General features: G+C 39.8%; 1 protein-coding gene across 15 annotated transcripts in view; it reads right to left on the bottom strand.

Moving 5' to 3' along the window:
* The window catches only part of SPIDR (scaffold protein involved in DNA repair), a 353,215-nt gene that overhangs the window by 179,413 nt on the left and 151,349 nt on the right, over window positions 1–22,453 (bottom strand). For all 15 annotated transcript variants that reach the window (XR_007472561.1, XR_007472562.1, XM_033437698.2 and 12 more), the window contains one exon: window positions 13,711–13,924. Coding sequence is in view for 13 of the 15 variants with exons in the window: in XM_033437698.2 (XP_033293589.2) it covers window positions 13,711–13,924 (214 nt within the window). In the remaining 2 variants the exon portion in view is untranslated. The remainder of the gene's footprint in view (window positions 1–13,710; window positions 13,925–22,453) is intronic.

Genomic DNA, 22,453 nt, shown 5'->3' with positions numbered 1-22,453 from the left:
AACCCAAAGTTAGCAGAAGGAAAGAAATCATAAAGATCAGAGCAGAAATAAATGAAATAGAAACAAAGAAAACAATAGCAAAGATCAATAAAACTAAAAGCTGGTTCTTTGAGAAGATAAACAAAATTGATAAACCTTTAGCCAGACTCATAAAGAAAAAGAGAGGACTCAAATCAATAAAATTAGAAATGAAAAAGGAGAAATTACAACAGACACCACAGAAATACAAAGCATCCTAAGAGACTACTACAAGCAACTCTATGCCAATAAATGGACAATCTGGAAGAAATGGACAAATTCTTAGAAAGGTATAACCTTCCAAGACTGAACCAGGAGGAAATAGAAAATATGAACAGACCAATCACAAGTAATGAAACTGAAACTGTGATTAAAAATCTTCCAACAAACAAAAGCTCAGGACCAGATGGCTTCACAGGTGAATTCTATCAAACATTTAGAGAAGAGCTAACACCCATCCTTCTCAAACTCTTCCAAAAAAGTGCAGAGGAAGGAACACTCCCAAACTCATTTTATGAGGCCACCATCACCCTGATACCAAAACCAGACAAAGATACTACAAAAAAAGAAAATTACAGACCAATATCACTGATGAATATGGATGCAAAAATCCTCAACAAAATACTAGCAAACAGAATCCAACAACACATTAAAAGGACCATACACCATGATCAAGTGGGATTTATCCCAGGGATGCAAGGATTCTTCAATATAGGCAAATCAATCAACGTGATACACCATATTAACAAATTGAAGAAGAAAAACCATATGATCATCTCAATAGATGCAGAAAAAGCTTTTGACAAAATTCAACACCCATTTACGATAAAAAAAACTCTCCAGAAAGTGGGCATAGAGGGAACCTACCTCAACATAATAAAGGCCATATACGACAAACCCACAGCAAACATCATTCTCAATGGTGAAAAACTGAAAGCATTTCCTCTAAGATCAGGAACAAGAAAAGGATGTCCACTCTCACCACTATTATTCAACATCGTTTTGGAAGTCCTAGCCACGGCAATCAGAGAAGAAAAAGAAATAAAAGGAATACAAATTGGAAAAGAAGTAAAACTGTCACTGTTTGCAGATGACATGATACTATACATAGAGAATCCTAAAGATGCCACCAGAAAACTACTAGAGTTAATCAATGAATTTGGTAAAGTTGCAGGATATAAAATTAATGCACAGAAATCTCTTGCATTCCTACAAACTAATGATGAAAAATCTGAAAATGAAATTAAGGAAACACTCCCATTTACCATTGCAACAAAAAGAATAAAATACCTAGGAATAAACGTGCTGCTCAGTTCTTGAGCGCAATTTTTTAAATTGGTAAACCTTACTTCCCCTACGTTACATTCTATTAGCTTATTAAAAATTCCGGCTACAATTTGTACCAAATTCCTTCCTGACAAACTGCCCTAGACCCCTCACATTCCTGCTCTGGAAGAGCAAGGCAGTTTCAGGCTGTTTCCTAGTCACTGTTCAGCACAGGAATTGTACCACCTGGAGGAGAAATCTCAGCAAGAGCATCAACTGCAGCTCTCATTGCTTTTCCTCCTCTCAGTCAGTTGTGGTATGTGCTGCAGAACTCATTAAAGACACCTGTCTATGACACAGTGACAGAAGCTGTACCCACGTGGCCATCAAAGCCAGGAGAAACCAGTCTCCTAACAGATCAGATCGTTCTAGCAACGTAAAACAAAACTGTGTTCCACATCCTTTTAAAGATTTTATCTCACTGACTTTATATCACTTTGGGATGAGACGAATGTTGCACTAACGAAAATAAATAGAAATAACTATTCAAAAGCAAATTACATATTATTTTATTACCATAAGCTAGGAATGACCTTGATGAGCTACTGCCTCTGCTAATTAAAAATGGCTTCAGATCCATTATTGAAAAACCAAAGTTGTCTTTGGTTTTTATTTCCAAAGACATTATCTGGTAAATATTTCCCTATACTCAACAGGTTTACAGCTGATAACCTTAGGTAAATCATTCAGCTGTACATTTTATAGAGAGTTTATCTTGGTGGGTCCATCTGATGCCACACTGCAATCCCACTTTATGAGTATTTTTTGTGATCACTTTTTTAATGGAGGATTACATGCTTGGTAACACTCAGAAATGTTACTACTTTATCAGGTAGAACCTCAAGGACTTCATCCACAGTGACTGTGTGTTGAGAGTACACCCAGAATGTCTTTTCTGGGGCAGTCGTGGTTCTGCTGCCGGTATGCCTGTGGTGCCGCTGTAGGCTGAATGTTTGTATCCTTCCCAAATTTACACATTGCCTCCTAATGCCCAAAGTGATGGAGGTGAGATCTTTGAAAGGTGATTAGGTCATGAGAGTGGACCCCTCATAAATAAGATTAGTGCCCTGTTAAAGAGACCCCAGAGAGCTCCCCAGCCCCTTCTGCCGTGTGAGGATACAGGGAGAAGATGGCCATCGATGAACCAGGGAACAGTCCTAACCAGACACTGAATCTGCCAGGCCCTGACCTGGACTTCCAGCCCCCAGAACTCTTGAAATAGGTATTTCTGTTGTTCATTAGCCACCCGGTCTACGGTAACTTGTTATAGCAGCAGGGGAAGAGCTGAGTGGGCACTCGGTTCAGGCGCACATCTCTCTTAGGCTCCCCACTTGCATCAACCTCAGCTCAGCTGACCTTAACGCAGTTGGCTGATTTCTGTTAACCAGAAACGGAGACGATCCTGAGTCTGTCCCACCTGTTCTCTATCTTTGTGCAGGTGCTACCGTCTGTGAGATTAGAAAACCCAAATTTTCAGGCTAAGAGAGTTGTCTCCCCTCCACTCATCCTCCTGGTACTCTCAGGGCCCAGTTGCTTCTCCTCACGGCTGCTGTCTGGACTGGCTAGCCCTTTCACTGCCCTTCACCTTCTCACTGCAAGAACCTCCTCAGAAGTGTGCATGTCAGTAGGCACAGTGCCCCACCCCTGCTCCAACTAATTCTTCACAGTATTTCCGGTGAATTTTCTAAATGCAGACCTAATTAAGTGCTCTGCTACCTCCTTTAATTTCCAGACTAAGTCTGTACCTGGCACGCAGTACAAGCCCTTCAGGGCCCAGATGCTGCTAGCTTCATCCACCGCCACACCCCTTCCTCTCTACAATCAGCCTCCTCCACAGGCTCCTCGAGCGAGTTACTGCCCCCAATCCTAGTTAGATGGACCCTCCTGCTCACGCTTCAGACCTCTGCGCAGCTCTACCGTCCTGAGGCTGCCTGTCTCAGGGCTCCCTCTGCCTTCCTGAGCTCCTGATTGTGACTCTGCACATTCTCCCACCCACCACGCTGTGGCTGGCTGCTTACAGGACTGTCAGCGCTACTGCAGTGGCAACTCCGTTATGGTACTGACATGATTGTACCCCCAGCACTGGCCACTCTAAAAATATCTGCTGAATGAAACAAAGAATGAAAATATGTCAGCAGCATAACTTTAAACTCATTGCGACCTAATACTTATCAAGAGACAGCCAAACAAGGATTAGCTTAAAATTATTCCTCTTTTATGCTTTCCTCTAGATATCCTAAAAAGTACTCCTGCATTAAGTATATCACTAACAGATTTTTAAAAAATCATCTGTGTTGTAGAAAGCTCTAGCAATTAATGTGAATAAATAGCTAAAATTCACTGAGCGACTACCCTACTGACACTAGTAACAGACACACTGTTTCATTAAGTTTAACATACCCCTTGAGGTATCTTTATCTCCATTTCACTCATTTAGGTACTATGCTCACAGATGCTCAAAACATTCCCAAGATAAGAGAGCCGATAAACACTATACAATCCACAATCTCACTGAATAGCACTGAGCTCTTACGCTGGCAGCTTGCACAAACAGATGTTAAGAGAAAGAATCCCCACTCAACTGGTTATTATATTTGCTATAATTTCTAGTTTTATTTCTATATTGCAGCTGTGTCCTTTTCCTTTTAAGAACACTTTTCTAAGGGATCACTGCCAGACGTGGCAGTACTTTTTATGTGTACTGGGTCAGCCTGCATGCAGAGCCTTGAGCCTCAGTGTTGAGTGAGTCTCTCCTCCTTTACCACTGCTTGCTTGATTCTCTTGCATGTAGATTTCCATATTCATTGAAACCTTATACTTTTAAGGCCACTTAAAATCCATTTTGGACAAGACAGAATACATAAACAAATAAATGTGAACTGCTGACTTAGGTACGTGAAGAATCAGAAGTACTGGGGTAGAGGCGATTGTCCAGGGATGGGCAGTTAAGATAAGTGAGGGGTGAGGTGCCTAACAGAGAGGAGAAAGAGAAGGCAACGAGTGGGGAACTCAGATGCCACTGACTGGTGTTTCCAACTTAATCATTACAGTTCAACCTCAGATACCATTTCTTGAGCTGCTACTACTTACTGGCAGCCTTCTGGGTGCTTACACATGACACTTTCACAATCTCCTTGAAAAAGCCAATGAGATAGCTATTAATGCTCTGTCACACCTGTGGAAAAGGAGGATCATGACAATCAAAGAGCTTGCCCGGGCATATCTAATATCCTGACTTTTCCAGTTGCTGCCTGAAGGCTGGACTTACAATTAGCCTACATCACAGAGCTAAAGGGGCAAGGAATTAGTACAGTAAGTGCCCTACATATGAACCTTCAAGTTTGCGAACTTTCAAAGATGTGAACGTGCATTTGCATGTCCGTCCAATCACGTAAGTTAGTTCACATGTCTGGTGTACACTGTCATATGGGTGCATCCTCTACAAGTGGTTGTGGTTTTGCATACCTTACTGTACAGTACTATATAGGGTATACTATCTTTATTTCAAGCCCAGGATGTCCGGAAGCAAGAGTAAAAGCAGCGGTGATGCAGCTGGTAGTGCTAAGAAGAGATCTGCAACGCGGGAAACGGCAAGGGGATTTTCTTTATTTGAGGAGGCACTGTTAGTTTTTGAGGCACAGGACCCGAACGTAGAACGGTACACAAAGATCACAGCAGCCATTCAGAATGCAATCCAGTGCTACCATATCATCTATGACGAGAAAAAAAGAGCTACTCCCCAGACATCACTGGACCGCTTTTTCAATGGGGTAGACAGAATTGAATCCAGCAAGGAACCAGAACCTGTGCCATCAGTGTCAGGCGTGAATGAAATGGCAGGTCGCCCTCCGTCTGCTATTGCTGACGATCCTTCAGCTCTACCATCTCTCACCACCTCTCCCTCCTCCAGTCAGTAACTCTTCTTGCCTGTTCACTCGATGCCAGCCCCTGGATGCCAGCTGTTGTACTGTACTACTGTACTTTTTAAGGTACTGTACTGTAAGATTAAAAAGGTGTTTTTTTGCGTTTTTTAATGTGTTATTTGTGTGAAAACTATTATAAACCTATTAAAGTACAGTACTATATAGCAGATTGTGTTACTTGGATACCTAGGCGAACTTTGTTGGACTTACGAGCATACTGGACTTACGAACGTGTCATATGTAGGGGACTTGCTGTATAGTCACAATGTGAGGTATAGTGGGGGTTAGAACTTCAGTATATGAATTTAAAGGGAACACAATTCAGTCTGTAACAACTTTTGTGGCCTAACATCTGGGTTTAGTTGGAGAACCTATGCACAGTTAAGAAGAATATATATTTTGCTGTTTTGAGATAAGAGTGCTCTCTACATACTTGTTAGGTCTAACTGGTTTACTGTGTCATTCAAGTCTTCTGTTTCCTTATTGACCTTCTGTTCGTTCTGTTCATCATTGAAAGTGGGATACTGAAGTCTCCAACTATTTACTGTAGATTTGACTATTTTCAATTCTTTCAATTTTTGCTTAATATATTTTTGGGGCTCCTTTGTTAGGTACATGTATGTTTAGAATTGTTATATTGAATCTTTTACCAATATATAATATCCTTCATTTCTCATAACCTTTTTTTTAAATTTAAAATCTATTTTTCCTGACAATAATACATCCGCCCAGGTTCTCTTTTAGTTACTATTTGTATGAGATATATATTTGTTTGTTTTACTTTCAACCACTTTGTGACCTATATCCAAATCGAGTTTCTTGTAGACAGCACATAGATAAAACCTGTTTTTTTGTTGTTGTTGTTTTGTTTTTGTAAATGCAATCTGCTAGGCTCTAACTTTTAATAGTTCGGTTTCATCGTTTTACATTTAATGTGATTACTGATAAGGAAGGTTTTATTTCTACCATTTAGCTATTGTTTTCTGTATGCCTTATATGTTTTACTTTTTGTTCTTCAGTTTCTTCATAACTGCTTTTCTTTTTTTAACTTAGGTGGGTTTTTTTTTTGGTATTGTGCTATTTTAATTATTTCTTCCCTTTGTCTACATTTTTGAGTTATTTTCTTAACTTTTACCTTAGAATTACAATTACTAAGTGTAACAACCTATTTTGGAAAATACCAAGATGAACATCTGTATACTTTGTATTCTCATTAACACAGATTTATAAAGTATATGAATATTTCTCTTAAATCATACAGGAGAAAGAGAACATTACAAACAATACCAAAATTACAATAACATTGCCTTTTATATTTACCTTTGTAGTTACTTTTCCCAATGTTCTTCATTTTTTCTTGGGTTCAAGTTGCCTCTTTTTTTTTTAGAATTTTTTTGATGTGGACCATTTAATTTTTTTAAGTCTTTACTGAATTTGTTACAATATTGCTTCTGTTTTATGTTTTGGTTTTTGGCTGCGAGGCATGTGGGATCGTAGCTCTCCGACCAAGGATCAAACTCGCACCCCCTGCATTGGAAGGTAAAGTCTTAACCACTGGACCACCAGGGAAGTCCTCAAGTTGCTGTTTAGTATCCTTTCGTTTCAGCCTGAAGGACTCCCTTTAGTATTTCTCCTAAGGTAGGTCTACTGGTAATAAATGCCGTTCAGCTATTGATATCTGGAAATGTCTTAATTTCTCTTTCATTCTTGAAGGGTAGTTTTACCAGAGAGATAATTCTTGGTTGACAGGTTTGGTTTTTTTTTTTTCCTTTCTGGTTTTAAATATGTCATCAACTGCTTTCTGACCCCACAGGGTTTTTTTTTGTTTGTTTTAAACATGTCCCAATTTATTTTATAAGGCCCTAATAATTTTGAAACCAATAGGGACATTACAAGAAAGGACAGTGTAGGCCAATTTCTCTCATGCATACGATGCAAAAATTCTAAACTAGATATTAGGAGATTAATTCCAACAATACATAAAAATGATATACATTACCTATAAGTGGGCATTATTCCAGGAATTCTCAAAGATGATATACAAAAACACAGTATGCATAGGCTCAGCATTAGTAGTCATCAACAAAATGCCATTTAAAATGAGACTTTTTACTTACTTTTTTATTGAAATCTAGTTGACTTACAATGCTGTGTTAATTTCTGCTGTACAACAAAGTGACTCAGTTATACGCATATATACATTCTTTTTTATGTTCTTTTCCATTATGGTTTATCACAGGATATTGAATACAGTTCCCTGTGCTAAAAAGTACGACCCTGTTTATCCATTCTGTATGTAACAGTTTGCACCTACTAACCCCAAACTCCCAGTCCATCCCTCCCCCACCCTGCCTCCCCCTTGGTAACCACAAGTCTGTTCTCTATGTCTGTGAGTTTGCTTGTTTTGTAAATAGGTTCATTTGTGCCGTATTCTAGATTCCACATGTAAGTGATATCATATGGTATGTCTTTCTCTGACTTAACCTTACTTAGTATGATAATCTCTAGTCGCATCCATGACCCCACAGTTTTCAATGAGATATCAGCTCTTAATATTATTGAGGATCCCTTGTACATGACAAGTTCCTTTTATATTTCTGCTTTCAAAAGTTTTTGTCTTTAGATTTTGACAATTTCACTACAATATGTCTTGGTGTCGATCTCTTTGATTTTATTGTGTTTGGAGATCACTTACCTCCCTGGATATGTATATTTATGTCTTTCATCAGCTGTGGGGCGGGGCGGGGGGGTTCACCCATTATTTCTTCAAATACTTTTTCTGATGTTTCCTCTCTTCTTCTAGTACTCCTATAATGCACATGTTTCTCTATTTGATAAGACATATCCCACAGGTCTCTCAGGGTCTTTTCATTTTTCTTTTTGTTCCTCAGACTATATAAGTTCAATTGTCTTATCTTCAAGTTCACTTATCTTTTGTTTCACTTGTTTAAATCTGTTGTAGAACCTCTCTAGTGAGTTTTAAAATTTAAGTTATTGTATTTGGGTTGGCCAAAAAGTTCCTTTGATTTTTAAGTAAAAATAAAAGATACATTTTTTCATTTTCACCAAGAACTTTATTTAACAATGTATTCTTGATTTGATCACTGTCAACTTCAACTGGTCTACTCAACCATGGAGCATCATCTAGAGAGAAATCTCCAACACAAAACTTCGCAAACCACCTTTGACATGTTCAATCAGTCACAGCACCTTCTCCATACACTGCACAAATCTTTTTTTGCGTTTTTACCTTTCTTGAAATGATAAAGCATAATATGCCAAAAATGTTGCTTTTTTTCTCCATCTTCAATATTAAAATGGCTACACAAAAACTCACCAATTTTGGTAAGGTTTTTTTTAAATGCACTGATATGACAGCTATCACCATACAGTCTAACAAAATTGTTTCGAATGAAGTTAAAAGACAACTAAGCGCTACTAGAGCCATCTTATGGAAAAAACTGAACAAACTTTTTGGCCAACCCAATACTCTTCAGCTCCAGAATTTCTCTTTGCTTTTTATAATTTTTCTATCTTTACTTATATTTTCATTTTGCTCACATATTATTTTCCTGATTTCCTTTAGTTTTTAATATATAGTAAACCTTTAACTCACTGGAAATATTTAAGACAGTTGATTTCACATACCTGACTAATAATCCCAATGTCTGGGCTTCCTCAGCGATGTCAATTTTTTTTCCTGTGAATGCACCAATTCTTCCCTGTTTCTTTGTATATTTTGTAATTTTTGTTGAAAATTGGACATTTCAGTATTATTTTGGCATAACTCGGGGAATTTAATTCTTCCATTCCACAGGGGCTGCTGAAGCTTAACTTACTGAGAGCTGGATTCATCCATTTATGAATTTTCCATACTATTTTGTAAGTTGTGTGCTCCTTGTCTTGTGTAGCAAAGTGGTATTTTTGTTTCATTGTCTCTGTCATCAGCTAGACCTGACAAAGATTCACTTAAATGTTTGGTTCCAAACAGCAGGGAGGTAGACATGTACTGTCTCTTCAGCTCTCCTGGAAACCACTTCAGCCTGTGAAGGGGCTGGAAAAATGTCCACTAGCCTCTGCGCCAGTGCCTCAGTGATCAAAGCTTCATTCAGCAATCAGTACAAACCCTGATATACTGCCCACCCTGGCTCTAGCATTCTGCACCAGGACTGTGGAGATGGGTGATGTGGGACAGTAGCTGCTACCAGCAGCTGAAATTCCCCATTTTTTTTTAACATCTTTATTGGAGTATAATTGCTTTACAATGGTGTGTTAGTTTCTGCTTTATAACAAAGTGAATCAGCTATATGTACACATATGTCCCCATATCCCCTCCCTCTTGCGTCTCCCTCCCTCCCACCCTCCCTATCCCACCCCTTTAGGTGGTCACAAAGCACCGAGCTGATCTCCCTGTGCTATGCAGCTGCTTCCCACTAGCTATCTATTTTACATTTGGTAGTGTGTATATGTCCATGCCACTCTCTCACTTCGTCCCAGCTTACCCTTCCCCCTCCCTGTATTCTTTACCAAAATCTTCCCTCGACCACAAATGTTCAACTCTATAGAATTCTAAAGTCATACTTCACATGGTTCCTGCCCGTGCAGCAGCTGTTTAGGTGGAGGTGTGGGTTCCTGGAACTCCCTGCTCTATGTTCTGAGACACCACTCTCCTTAGTTGCCCTCCTGATCCACCTTCTTAGACTAGGAAGACAGTGGTCACTTGTTTGTATGCTCCCCTCTTCTTCTGCTTCCCTCTACTGTGAATCATAATGCACATTTTCATATTAGATACTCTGAGCACTCCTATAATACAGTAACTAGTACGCATTTAACCAGCCTTTCCCAAAGTTATTTAAGCACAAGGCCTTCTGGTCATATTCCTATGAAGACCCTATGGAAAAGTGCCCCATGGAGCAAGAGCTGACACCTGCTTCTCCTTCTTTCTCATGTAAGCATGAGTGACAGATTTCCTTCTCTTCCTCCCTCTAGTTTTTCAGATTATCCAGATTACTGTCATGGTGCTCATTTTTTCATTTTCACACTGCAGTAGTTTTCTATTTATTTCCTTTTCTATTTATTTCTTTTTATTATTTATTTATTTATTTATTTTTATTTTTTATTTTTTATTTATTTTTATTTTATTTATTTTATTTTATTATTTATTTATTTTTTAAATTTTATTTATTTATTATTATTTATTTATTTATTTTCTATTTATTTCCTCTGAAGACACTCTGTAATTTTGGTGGGAAAAGACTGGCTGTCATAACAGGAAGATAATCTCACCCTATAAACAAACCTTCCACCTTCAGCATTGCTTTACTCCTAGCAATTTCTTCATCTCACAGAATCCCAGGTGGCAAAGATGGAGCAGGAACAAAAGCAGCTGTGAACAAGCCTGAGGGCTCTACCTCGGCAGTTACCACACATGGCTTACACTGAAAACCAGACCAGCTGACAGTTTCTCTTTGGGCACCACAGTCTCTCTTGTGTTTACTCAGGGCTTTAGGTATTGCTGGTGTCAAGAAGGTACTGCTGACTGTGCCATCAAAATCTGCCCCAAGTCTCCCCATTTTACTACATGGTGCCCTAACTCACTTGTTTCCTCAGGCCAGAAACTCAGAGGAATCTTGTTTCTTGTCTCTCCTTCACAAACCACATCAAATCCATCAGCACATCCTGGTGCTGCCAACTCTGAGATACGTACTGAATCTACTGTTTACCATCCTAGTCCAAGTCATCATCTTCCCGCACACTTGAGCTACTCCCAAAGTCTCCTGGATGCCTTTACTCTGGCCTCCTTCTAAGTTATCCTGCACAAATTTCAAACTGTGAGTAAGACCACATCCTTCCTTTCCTAGACAGCAGGAAGGATTTAACACACCAGCTCTTTAACATTGTACACATGTTCTCCATCCTCACTTGCTGCCACTCCTGCTGCAGAATTCCCCTTCATCCATATGAACTATGTATATTCCTGCATACACCATGCCACTCTGGCCTCTTGTTCTTTGCTAATTCAGCCTCCTCTACTGCAAATGCCCTCACAGCCCCTTCTTTGGTTCTTTCCATACACACACACACACACACACACACACACACACTCTCTCTCTCTCTCTCTCTCTGTCTCTCTCTCTCTCTCTCTCCCCGCTACCAACCTATCAGTCATGCTTACCTCTTCACCGCTCTCACATCCTTTGTACAGACCTCTATTACTATACTTCCTAGAGTCTTTATCACATGTTTATTTTACCTTTCTCTTCCACCATAAAGTGAGTCCCTTAAGGGCAGAGACGATTTGTCATTCATTTTGAATACTGTTTTACTCATTATTTAGCACAAGACTTATTATACAGTAAGTAAACATCAAAAAATGCTTCTTAGCGAATGTACAAATCAATGAAATACATTGATACACCCTCTCATTCAAACAGGGAACATAACAAGACTGACAACATCTTGATGATTATCTAATACTCAACATTAATCATATAGTTATTGAATGTCTACCATAGGCCAAGCATTATTCTAGTCACTAGGAATACAGTAGTGAAAAAGTTTTGATTTGGAAGTTCTAGCCAATGCAATAAGACATGAAACAGGTAAAGAAGCATAAGTATTAGGAAGGAAAAATCAAAATTGTTATCATAAGTAACATAATTGTATAAATAGAAAAGTTTTACTATACAAAACAGACATATGAATTGATAAGAATATCCCCCGGGCCCCAATGAATATATGAGTAAAAGTTAAGAAAAACAATTTGCAAAAGAGAAGTGGTCAACAGTAAATAAATATAAGAGAAAGTATTCAGTTTGAGTATTCAGCAGCAGGTACTCTACTATGAGGTTTACAGTTTACTTAACTGTATCAAGAAATCACAGCAGTAACAGCAACAACAAAATGTATACCCTTTTGGGATTGACCCATATACACTACTGATGCTATGTATAAAATAGACAACTAATGAGAATATACTATATAGCACAGGGAACTCTACTTACTGCACTGTGGTGACCTAAATGGGAAGGAAATCCAAAAAAGAGGGGATATATGTATATGTATAGCTGATTCATTTTGCTGTGCAGTAGAAACTAACACAACATTGTAAAGCAACTATACTCCAACAAAAATTAATTAAAAGCAAAAAAAAAAGGTATATCCTTTAATCCATTAAAACAGTTCCTAAAATCTACTCTGAGAAATAACCCGAAATATGTAAATACATATATATGAATATCTATTAAAGAGTTATTTATGTTAGCAAAAGAATGGATATATACTATATGCTGAGAATATGGAAAGAGTAAAGAAATTATAATGTGCAGTCATGAAAATGTTGACGGTGGTATTGACGTGACTGCTGAGAAACTGTCAGCAGTGGAAACAGCTATAAGCTTTACAAGTTATTATGGTAACAATATATTGAGAAGCACAAAACCCACATTCAAAGGTGTCTACTGCATCAGAAGTCAGGATCATGGTCACCCGGAGCAGGAGGAAGAGGAAGGAAAGGGGAGAGTGTTGCAGTCTCAGGTATGGACTGCATTCTATTTCTTGGACTGGACAGAAATGTATTCACTTTGTGATTACTTGATGAAATGTATACTTATAATCTGTGTACGATTCTATATTGTATATTATATTGTTCAATTTAAAAATGTATTAGAAATTTAAATAAAATAAAGTAATGCAAGTTACCCTCTGATATCCTCAGCCTGTCTGTGGAAGAATTTAATTAGAGACTGATGATCACTCACTATGGACACAATGAAAAGATCCCTCCTCTGGGGAAGAAGTTTAACTTAAAGATCTTTAAGTTGAATTCAAACCTAAGAATTTAACAGATGAATGAAACTTAAAAACTGTCAATAAAATTAACAGCCCTTAAAACAAGTCTGCTCAAACCTTCCCTCTTCTTTTGGTGGTAAAAATTAATACCCTATGCAGAAGAAAACAAACATGGTATCCTCAAAAATAATTTCTGATCCACTAATGACCACTTATGCCCCTGAAGATCAAACCCTATTATGTCTTAATTCGTGATTTTTATCCCCCTAAAGTAATTAGCAAAGAAGTATTAAATTAATGTGTATTATTCTATTGTCACATAATCACTCTTACGAAAATTATATTTCTAAGAAAGATAAAAACAAAAACAGCCAGATTTCATAACAACACACCACTTAAGCAGGAATCTTGATGTGCTTGTTTCTCCCTCACCACCTCACCACCCCCGCCAAATTATCAAAAATTTGCTACCAGAAATACAAACGAGCCATCAGAGACAGTTCAGAGCTTCTGTTACATAAAATCTATGTCGAATCCTGGCTCCATCCCCTGGCATTACTGTATAATAAAGTGACAAAAATGTTCCTGATAAAAAGGTCTTTTGAGACAAACTCACAGTTGAGGACTGTGGGGATCAGTTCTCTGCACTCACCAGGGAGGGTAGATGCGGATGATGTCTTGTGGAAGTCCCCGGAGGCAGCGTGCAGTCTCCTTGGCGAAGAGAACCCTCAGGCCAGTCCCAGGGGCCCCACCCTGAGAAGAGCTGTCAGCCTGCAGCCCCGATAACTGCTCACACATTGCAACTTGGATGGTGCATTCCTCAAGAAGCTCTAGAATTTTCACAGTTAATATACCAGATTTTATACCTAGAAGGTGAAGAAAAGAACAAAAGCAAAAATGAAGTCTAAAAGACATATGGTCCAAGTGTGAATAAAATTATCATGAAAAAGAGAATCACTTTCAGATAGCCTTCTTCACCTGGAGAAAATGGTCTATATATTGATACTTTGAAAAGTAAAATACAGATTCTAACATGCTCATGGTAACATCTTTTTTTTAAATCAATATATCCTGCATGTTGCATTTAATATGTACATTTTAAGCAACATAAGAAACAGTTTTCTATCATAAAGAAACAGTCTTGCACATACGGGAAACTCAGATCCATCACTTCACAAAGCATGTTTTCACTCCAAAACTTGAACCCTTTCAAAAATCACAACAAAAGGAGTATGACCGGGTCCTCTCCACCTCATTACCTGCTCTGATTGTCTACTTTGAAATGACACAGTATGACTGGCCGGCTGCAAGTATTCTAACGATCGTGGACGTTCAAAGTTGAGGATTTCTGTGGACTGATGGGAGTTAGGGCTCTAAATTTAAATGGGTGGAATTCGATCTGGATTCAATCACTGGGTCTCTTATTAATTAAGTTGGCCAAGTTACACAGCATTTAAACACCTCATTTTACTCATGTGTAAACTGGGGATCATGCCACCTGCCTCGATTAACATTTTTAAGAATTAAGTAAGATAGATAAAGTTGACAGTGTGCATAGCCTATAACCTGGAAATCCCAGCGATGTACCCAGGAACTCTGTCACATGCACCAGGAGATCTAGACAAGGCTGCACATCTCAGTGTTGTTTGTAAGAGGAGGAAACCCAGCATCAGTCCATAGCCAATGGGTAAACTGTGGTGGGTTCATGGAAGAGACACTCTACAGAAGCTTATGTGAATGGACCTGATCTGTACATATCAGCTTGGAGAGATCTCAAATACAAGAGGGGTAAACAGATATGTACAGCCTAACACCCATAATGTTATTTTTCTTGAACACAAAGACTAATAAAATATTGTTACAGGTACATATGTCATACAGGTACATAAATATGGACTAGCAGGACACACAGAAAACTCGTTGTAACTGTTGAATCATGCGAGAAAGAGGAGTGTGACTCAGGAAGGGAACCCAGGGGATTTCAAACTTATCTGCCGTATTGTTTGTTATAAAAGATTAATATGTGTTATTAATTCTAGGTAGTAAATACACTTTTTTTATTACTCTCTGCTTTTTAGTTAAAAAAAATAAATGAATTAAATGAGATAAAACCGAAGTGTCCGGTACAGTGCCTTGCTAATAACAGACACCAATATGACTTTCATTACCACTTTAGCTAACTGGTTAACAGTGAGTATAAAAATTAACATTTAAACAGTACCAGCGCCTTAGTTATATAGTTTAATTTCGTTTTCATTTCTTTCTCCCTTTCACTTTTCTCTAGTCATCTTCCCCTGGACCCCAAGTTTTCCACGCCCTGCTCTCTCTGAGTGCCTTCAGCAAGCGTTCATGTATGAAGCAAGGTCATGGCATCTCCCCAGAGCACTATCTGGAACTATGATTTCTAAGTATGTGTCTATCGTGAGACTGTTTCTCAAGGTAAGAAGGAAACAGAAGGGGGAAGGATGTGACCAAGCACATCCTAAGCTGTGCTGGCTCAGCTGGGCTGGTCACTATGGAGAGTAAAACACACTGGAAAGAACGGTGCTGCCTAGGAAGTGAAGACTCAGCCTGCTCTGCCGCGACAGGTGTCTTTTTAATAAAAAGCAGCTCACCTCAGCTGGTGAACAGGAAAAGAAGTCAGGATATGTGGGGGTCACTGCGGTGAGCACACCGTTTTTCCTGGGCAGGGCAGCAATGCAGTGGGTAGAGTTCAGCTCACTGGCAGCAAAGGGAAAAGCCCTAGTGGTAGGGACTGCACTAGCCACAGGCAAATTTCTGGACATACTTTAGGAGTTTTTAAAACTTTTACCTGTGCTCAGGGGTTACCCCCAACACTATCCTCGGCCACCAGCAGCGGCCGCTGTCCAGAGCCCCATGGCCCGTGCTCTCCAGCACCCACTGTCCTGCTGGAGTTCAAGCGGCCAGTGGTGCCCGGGCAGCACCGTTCTCCCTTTGGGTAACCAATCACTGGCATGTGCGGCTGATTAAAAAGCGATATAGGTTTTCAGCGGTCTGCCCCCAACCCTACAGTCCACATAGACCCTGACAGACTTTACAAAAGGCAAGACACTACAGAAACACATAAATAGTATTACAGCAGAAATACCTATATATTTATGATGAGTCACACTGCTACTGACTGCAGTTTCTTTGAAGATTTTTATGAGAACTCCTGACAATATCTAATAACTATGAACCCTGATTTGACCATCACCACAGCATGCTTGGTGACTAAACAGGTTTGGGAGTGCTATCTTGGATGCACACAGGGCTGCGAACAGCACTTCTCCACCAAGCACCGTGAAGTCCCTCCCACAGGATGTGCTCCCACACAGGCCTGAGGAGAAGCCAGTGGTCTGCCTTCCCTGCACAAAGTAAGCAGCGTAATGTCCTCTTCCTCTGAGGGAGACAACCCAAGACAAGTTATGCATTCGATGCAAGCTTTCAATCTGAGCACAAGAGATGCTGGTTTTACAAGCGAAGAAGACTGTTCTGCAGTTAGATGGAGGAAACATAAAAGGCCATTCTGGGGCTTCCCTGGTGGCACAGTGGTTGAGAGTTCACCTGCCGATGCAGGGGACACAGGTTCGTGCCCCGGTCCGGGAAGATCCCACATGCCGCGGAGCGGCTGGGCCCGTAAGCCATGGCCGCTGAGCCTGCGCATCCGGAGCCTGTGCTCCACAACGGGAGAGGCCACAGCAGTGAGAGGCCGGCGTGCCGCAAAAAAAAAAAAAAAAAGCCATTCTGTGACAGTGGGGCAAGTTTTCCATAAATGCTGTGAGACTCAGCCAAAGTTTCATGTTGTCAAGGAAGTGTCTCCCGAATCTCAGCCAGAGGCAACTATTCCTTCCCTCTGAAATCCTCAAATACCTTATCTACACTTACAAGTACCCTCCTTTTTAAATGGAGATAGTATCAGCTATAGTCTAGAACACTGCAAACATTGAGAGAGAGAGAACAGAAAGCCTACAGTGCAGGGCCTGGTCTGTCACCCATACAATAATGGCTGCCACTGTCAACAGTCACTGTCACAATATCAACTTTTCAAGGCATTTTCAAATCTATTATGGTACTTGATCCACAATAACCCTATGCGATAGGTAAGGAAGATATTAATCTCCCTTTTTGACAAATAAAACTGAACAAGTTAGTTGCTCATATGACTTTCTTAAGGTTAGAGAGGATTACTGGCAGATTTTATGCTCAAAACTGAGTATTCTCACAAGTCCTATACTTGAAGTGTCTCAAGGGTAAATGGCAGTTAAAGACAGGAAACTGAGGATGCTTTTTTTCTCTATTTTATTATGCTCAAACGTCGGACTTGTTTAAATGTTTAAAAAAAAAGAAAAAGAAAAAGCACACCAGGTTGAGAAATGGACTCAAGTGAGGCTTCTCGCTGGTTGGGCACAGTCAGGATTTCAACACTGAAAAGGAAGAGTATAATTTGACAGAAACCAAACGCTGAGGAAGAAGTGCCCCGAAGACCAAATGGAAAGCACAGATATCAACACAGCACGAAAGTGGTTAAGACACAGGAACAGACGATTCACAGAGGAAATACACCACAGGATCTAGTAATTTCTATCCATACATATGCCGAGCAGATGAAACACTCTGTAGTTAAAATGGCAAATAGTTAACTTAAAGGCTAACATTTGATGAATGAATGCATGAATGAGTGAGTGATTTATTTTATCAGGAAACTTCTCTAAAAAAAAAGTCTTTGATTTTAAATGAGCAAGAGGCCACAAAAGAATTGAGCAAGTAATATAAGAATAAAATATATTTTTGATTCCTGGCTTAAATGACTTATTTGAAATACACAGGTGGCTAGGGTCCATTTATATGCATGTTAATTCCAATCCTCCTCAGTGGGTTATGCTGATGAATTAATATATATTGTGAGGAAAACATTCATGAATACTTATACAAAAAATACTATACAAGAAATTAACAAAAACTATAAAAGAAAGTACCAGGTGAAGCAAGTTAGTACGGGGGGAGAAATACTGAAATCATCCTCCTATAGAGACAGAAACATCGGTAATTTTTTATCATGAAATACTTTTCATAATATAATTGTTGCACTAACTTTAAGCTGTTCCACTTCATTATCCACACGATGACTGCAGAGTAATTTGGGATCCTCCCTGTATGATTACTCTCTTTATCTTCATAAATATTCTAACAGGCTAATCCATAAAGCGTCGTGATTTAAAATATATGTCCTACTATTCTCTGAAACTGGTACTTTTTCTCTTCTTCAGGCCAAATCATCAACAGGTGCCCACCATTACTTTTTTCCTCAGTCCTCACCCATCATGTACACACACACATACACACACACAGATTGGGGTAGGAGGGCAAGACAGCACAGCAAGGGTCAGGGATGGAGATCAGGGGAGTTTAAAGTACACCTGCTTCCTGTGCAGACAGAGGAGCAGGTTTCTTTCTTTCTCTCTCTCTCTCTCTCTCTCTTTCTCTCTCTCTCTGTGTGTGTGTGTGTGTGTGTGTGTGTGTGTGTGTGTGTGTGTGTGTGTGTGTGTGTGTGTGTGTGTGTGTGTGTGTTAGGGGCAAGGGACAGGGGTAACAGTGGTGTCATGATATCAGTGTTGGATTTATTAAGGCTGAGATACCTCTTAGTTATTACAGCCTGGCCCTAACTGACCTCCGCAGTCTGGTACCTGACTACTCTGCCCTAACACAAGGCCCTCCAGAGTGGCCCTCTGGTACATGTAAATTTAACGACAGCCACCTCTGTTCTTGAATCCTTCAGGCGCCAACCACTGAGTAATCCAGACAACCGTCCACTGTTTAGAGACACCTTTGTTACCAGTTACTTCTCACTGCTCTACCCTCAAATTCCACAACTCTACTCAAGTATCTTTACATTGTTTCTATACCCATACTTTAAGAAAGCATTTCACCACCATCTCCCAGGTGAATTCTCTAACCACAGTTCTGCTTTTCCATTCAGCAGGGTTGATCATTCTCCTTTATGTCATCACTGTACCACTGTACCAAGATTTTAACACATGAAATGAATAATTTAGTCTATTAAATCATGAACTCTGTGCTGTACTTGGATAAATACCAATAAAATATATAAGAGCTGAATGAACTCGAATAATACAAACTGATGTAAAGAATTTTGGGGACTATTTTTCTGTTCTTGATTTCACTGCCAACCAAGATGGTTTTGACCTACCTCCCTCACCTCAATTGGTTTTGATATTTACCCAAAGGATGCAAATTAAACTGTAATTCAAGTGATGCTCCAAAAAGAAAAATAAACAATACAGTCCAAAATCAAATCCAAATGATGGTTTTTCTATTCACTGTATTGTACCACTGCTTTTTTTCATTACTATGCACTGAAAGTTGAATTGTACTTATTTGTACACAATTATACTATCTTTTCTTTTGAAAGGTTACAACTATGCTTAATTTTACCAATGATCCCAAACACCCAGCAATATTATGTGCCTGTGAGCATTCAGTTAGTGACTCTCTAATTAACTGCATTATTATATTATTATTAATGCTTGGTACATCAAAATTTTAGTTTCTGAGTAAATGTTGTAAGCTGCCAGGAGATTCATTTCACAGATAATTTCACAATAAAATTCATAAAGCTCTAAGCAGGAGGTCTAGATTATAATACCTAAAAACTAAATTCTGAAGAAATTTACATCTTTACCCTGTAAAAGCACTTTTTTGTTTAAAATTTATGCTCCCCCATAAAATTTTAAGTCATCTGGCAATGATGAACAGACACATTTCTTAACCACAACTGCTTACTGAACTGTAAACAATTGTGCTTTCACTTCTTGATTCTACATTTTTTTTTTTTGGCCTTTTCACCCAGTTTAAAATATTCTCTGCCAAAAGCCACAATAATTCTAAGCATGAAACAGAAATCCGAAACCCAACTCTTAAAAAAAAAAAAGACTAGATAATACTAACCAGGAGACTGTAATGTTCATCAGAGTCCCTAGCAAGGAGAACAAACAGAATTTAGCAGAGCACACCAGCCACCTGGGATCACAGTGTCACAGTGCTATCACCAGGCATGTCACCATGACTTGCTCTACAGGGGTAGCCTGTATTGTTCTGTAGAGGGTGAATGGGCAATAGAAGGTCCCATTTTTTAAGAAATCCAAGTAAGGAAAAAGCATACAAAGGCTCCAGGAAGGCAATAGATCCCTAAGCAAAGTTCATACAAAACCAGAGAAGAGGGAGTACTCTGGACCGAATGTTTGTGCCCCCACTAAATCCATATGTTGAACCCCTATCACCACAGTGTGGCTGTATTTGGAGATGGAGCCTCCAAGAAAGTAATTAAGGCTGAATGAGGTCACCAGGGTGGGGCCCTGACCTGACAGGATTAGTGAGTATCCTTAGAAGAAGAGACACCAAGAGATTCCCTATATCTCTCTGCTGAGCACAGAAGAAAGGCCATGTGAGCACACATCCAGATGGCTGCTACCTAAAAGCCAGGAAGAGGGCTCTCACTAGAAACTGACCATGGTGGCACCTCAATCTTGAACTTCCAGCCTCTAGAACTGTGAGAAAATAAATGTCTGTTGTTTAAGCCCCGCATCTATGGTAATTTGTTATGGCAGCCCAAGCCGAATAAGACAGATTTTGGTACCATGAAGTGGGATGCTGCTGTAATAAATACCTGAAAATGTGGAAAGAGCTTTGTAACTGGGTAATGGGCAGAGGCTGGAGGAGTCTGGGGTGCTTGCTAGAAATATGGATGTTAAAGGTGATTCTGGTGAGGTATCAAACGGAAATGAGGAACAAGTTATTGGATACTGGAGGAAAGGTGATTGCTATGGACTGAATGTTTATGTCCCCCCCAAATCTATATATTGAGACCCTAATCCCTAATTTGACTGTGTTTGGAGGTGGGGCCGTTTGGAGATAATTAGGCCAAGAAGGTGGTGCCCTCATGAATGGGGTTAGTGCCCTTATAAGAAGAGACACAAGAGAGAGGATCTCTCTCTTAGCACGTGAGGACACAGCAGAAGGCAGCCATCTACAAATTAGGAAGAGGCTCTCACCAGGAACCAAATCAGCTGGTACCTTGGATTTGGACTTCCCAGCCCCCAGAGCTATTAGAAATAAATGTCTGTTGTTTAAGTCACCCAGTCTATGGTATTTTTATTACAGCAGCCCAAACTAAGACAGCAATTTTTATTATAAAATGGCAAAGAGCTTGACTGAATTTTTTTTAGTGTCGTATGGATGATGAAACATGTGAGTCGTGAGATTAGATAGTTATAAGAGATTTCTAAGCAAATGTTAAAGGTACGGCCTGAGTCCTCCTGACCTCTTACAATAAAATGCAAGAGAAAACAGATGGACTGAAGAAGGAATTGTTCTGCAAAAAGGAAGATTTGTAAAATTCTCAGCCTGTCCATATTGCAAAAAAATGAAAGAGCATGTTTGGAAAAGGATGCCAAAGGTGTAGCTAAACTATCACTCAATAAAGAGATTATGTGATTATAGGAGCAGAAACACTGCCAGTTTAAACTGAAGGAGACAGAAACCAGAGGAAATGAAGAAAGGCTGTTACACTTCCAACAGGGCAAAAGAACCATTCTGCTAATGTGCATCATCCTTCAAAAAAGGGAAGGATGACCCTAAAGGCAATCCAGAGATCGTAAGGGCTGGCACTCTTGCCACAGGCCCAGGGCAGGGCTGATATGTTCTCCTGGGTTTCAAAGGGTAGGGCTGCCTCTAGGGTTTGGGCGGGCGAGGCCGCCCCTCCCTGCCTGGGGTGGCGCCTCTGCAGAGAGCCCTGGGTGAGGCCCAAGAGAGCTGGGGCGACACTGCCCTCCAGTGGACCTGGAGGCCAGAGCACGGAACCAAAGAGCATTGTCTTTGAGCCTTAAAATCTACTAGAACTTCCCTTGGTAGTTTTTGGACTTGCTTGGGACATATCACCCCTTTCTTCCTTCCTATTTCTTCTTTTTGGAACGGGATTGTCTACTCTGTACCTGACCCAGCATTGTATTTGGAAGCACATAACTTGGGTTTCACAGGCTCACAGTTGTTGTGGAATTTTGCCTCAGGATGAATCAGACCTGAGTCTCACCCATATCTGATTTAGATGATATTTAGATGAAACTTTGGACTGTACAATTGATGCTGGAATGAGTAAGACTTTGGGGGCTGCTGGGGTAGAATGAACGTATTTTGAATGTGAGAGGACATGAATTATGGAAGGCCAAGGGCACAATGTTATAGACTGAATGTTTTCGGCCCTCAAAATTCGTATGCTGAAGCCCCCCCCGCAACCCCCCAGTGTACCTATAGTTAGAGAAGGGGCCTCTAAGGAAGAAACTAAAGTTAAATGAGCTCGTAAGGACAGGGGCACTGAT

The sequence above is a fragment of the Orcinus orca genome, chromosome 17 (genome assembly GCF_937001465.1).
Source record: "Orcinus orca chromosome 17, mOrcOrc1.1, whole genome shotgun sequence".
In the NCBI taxonomy this organism is placed as follows: Eukaryota; Metazoa; Chordata; class Mammalia; order Artiodactyla; family Delphinidae; genus Orcinus; species Orcinus orca.
This window is presented reverse-complemented; position numbering and strand designations above follow the sequence as displayed.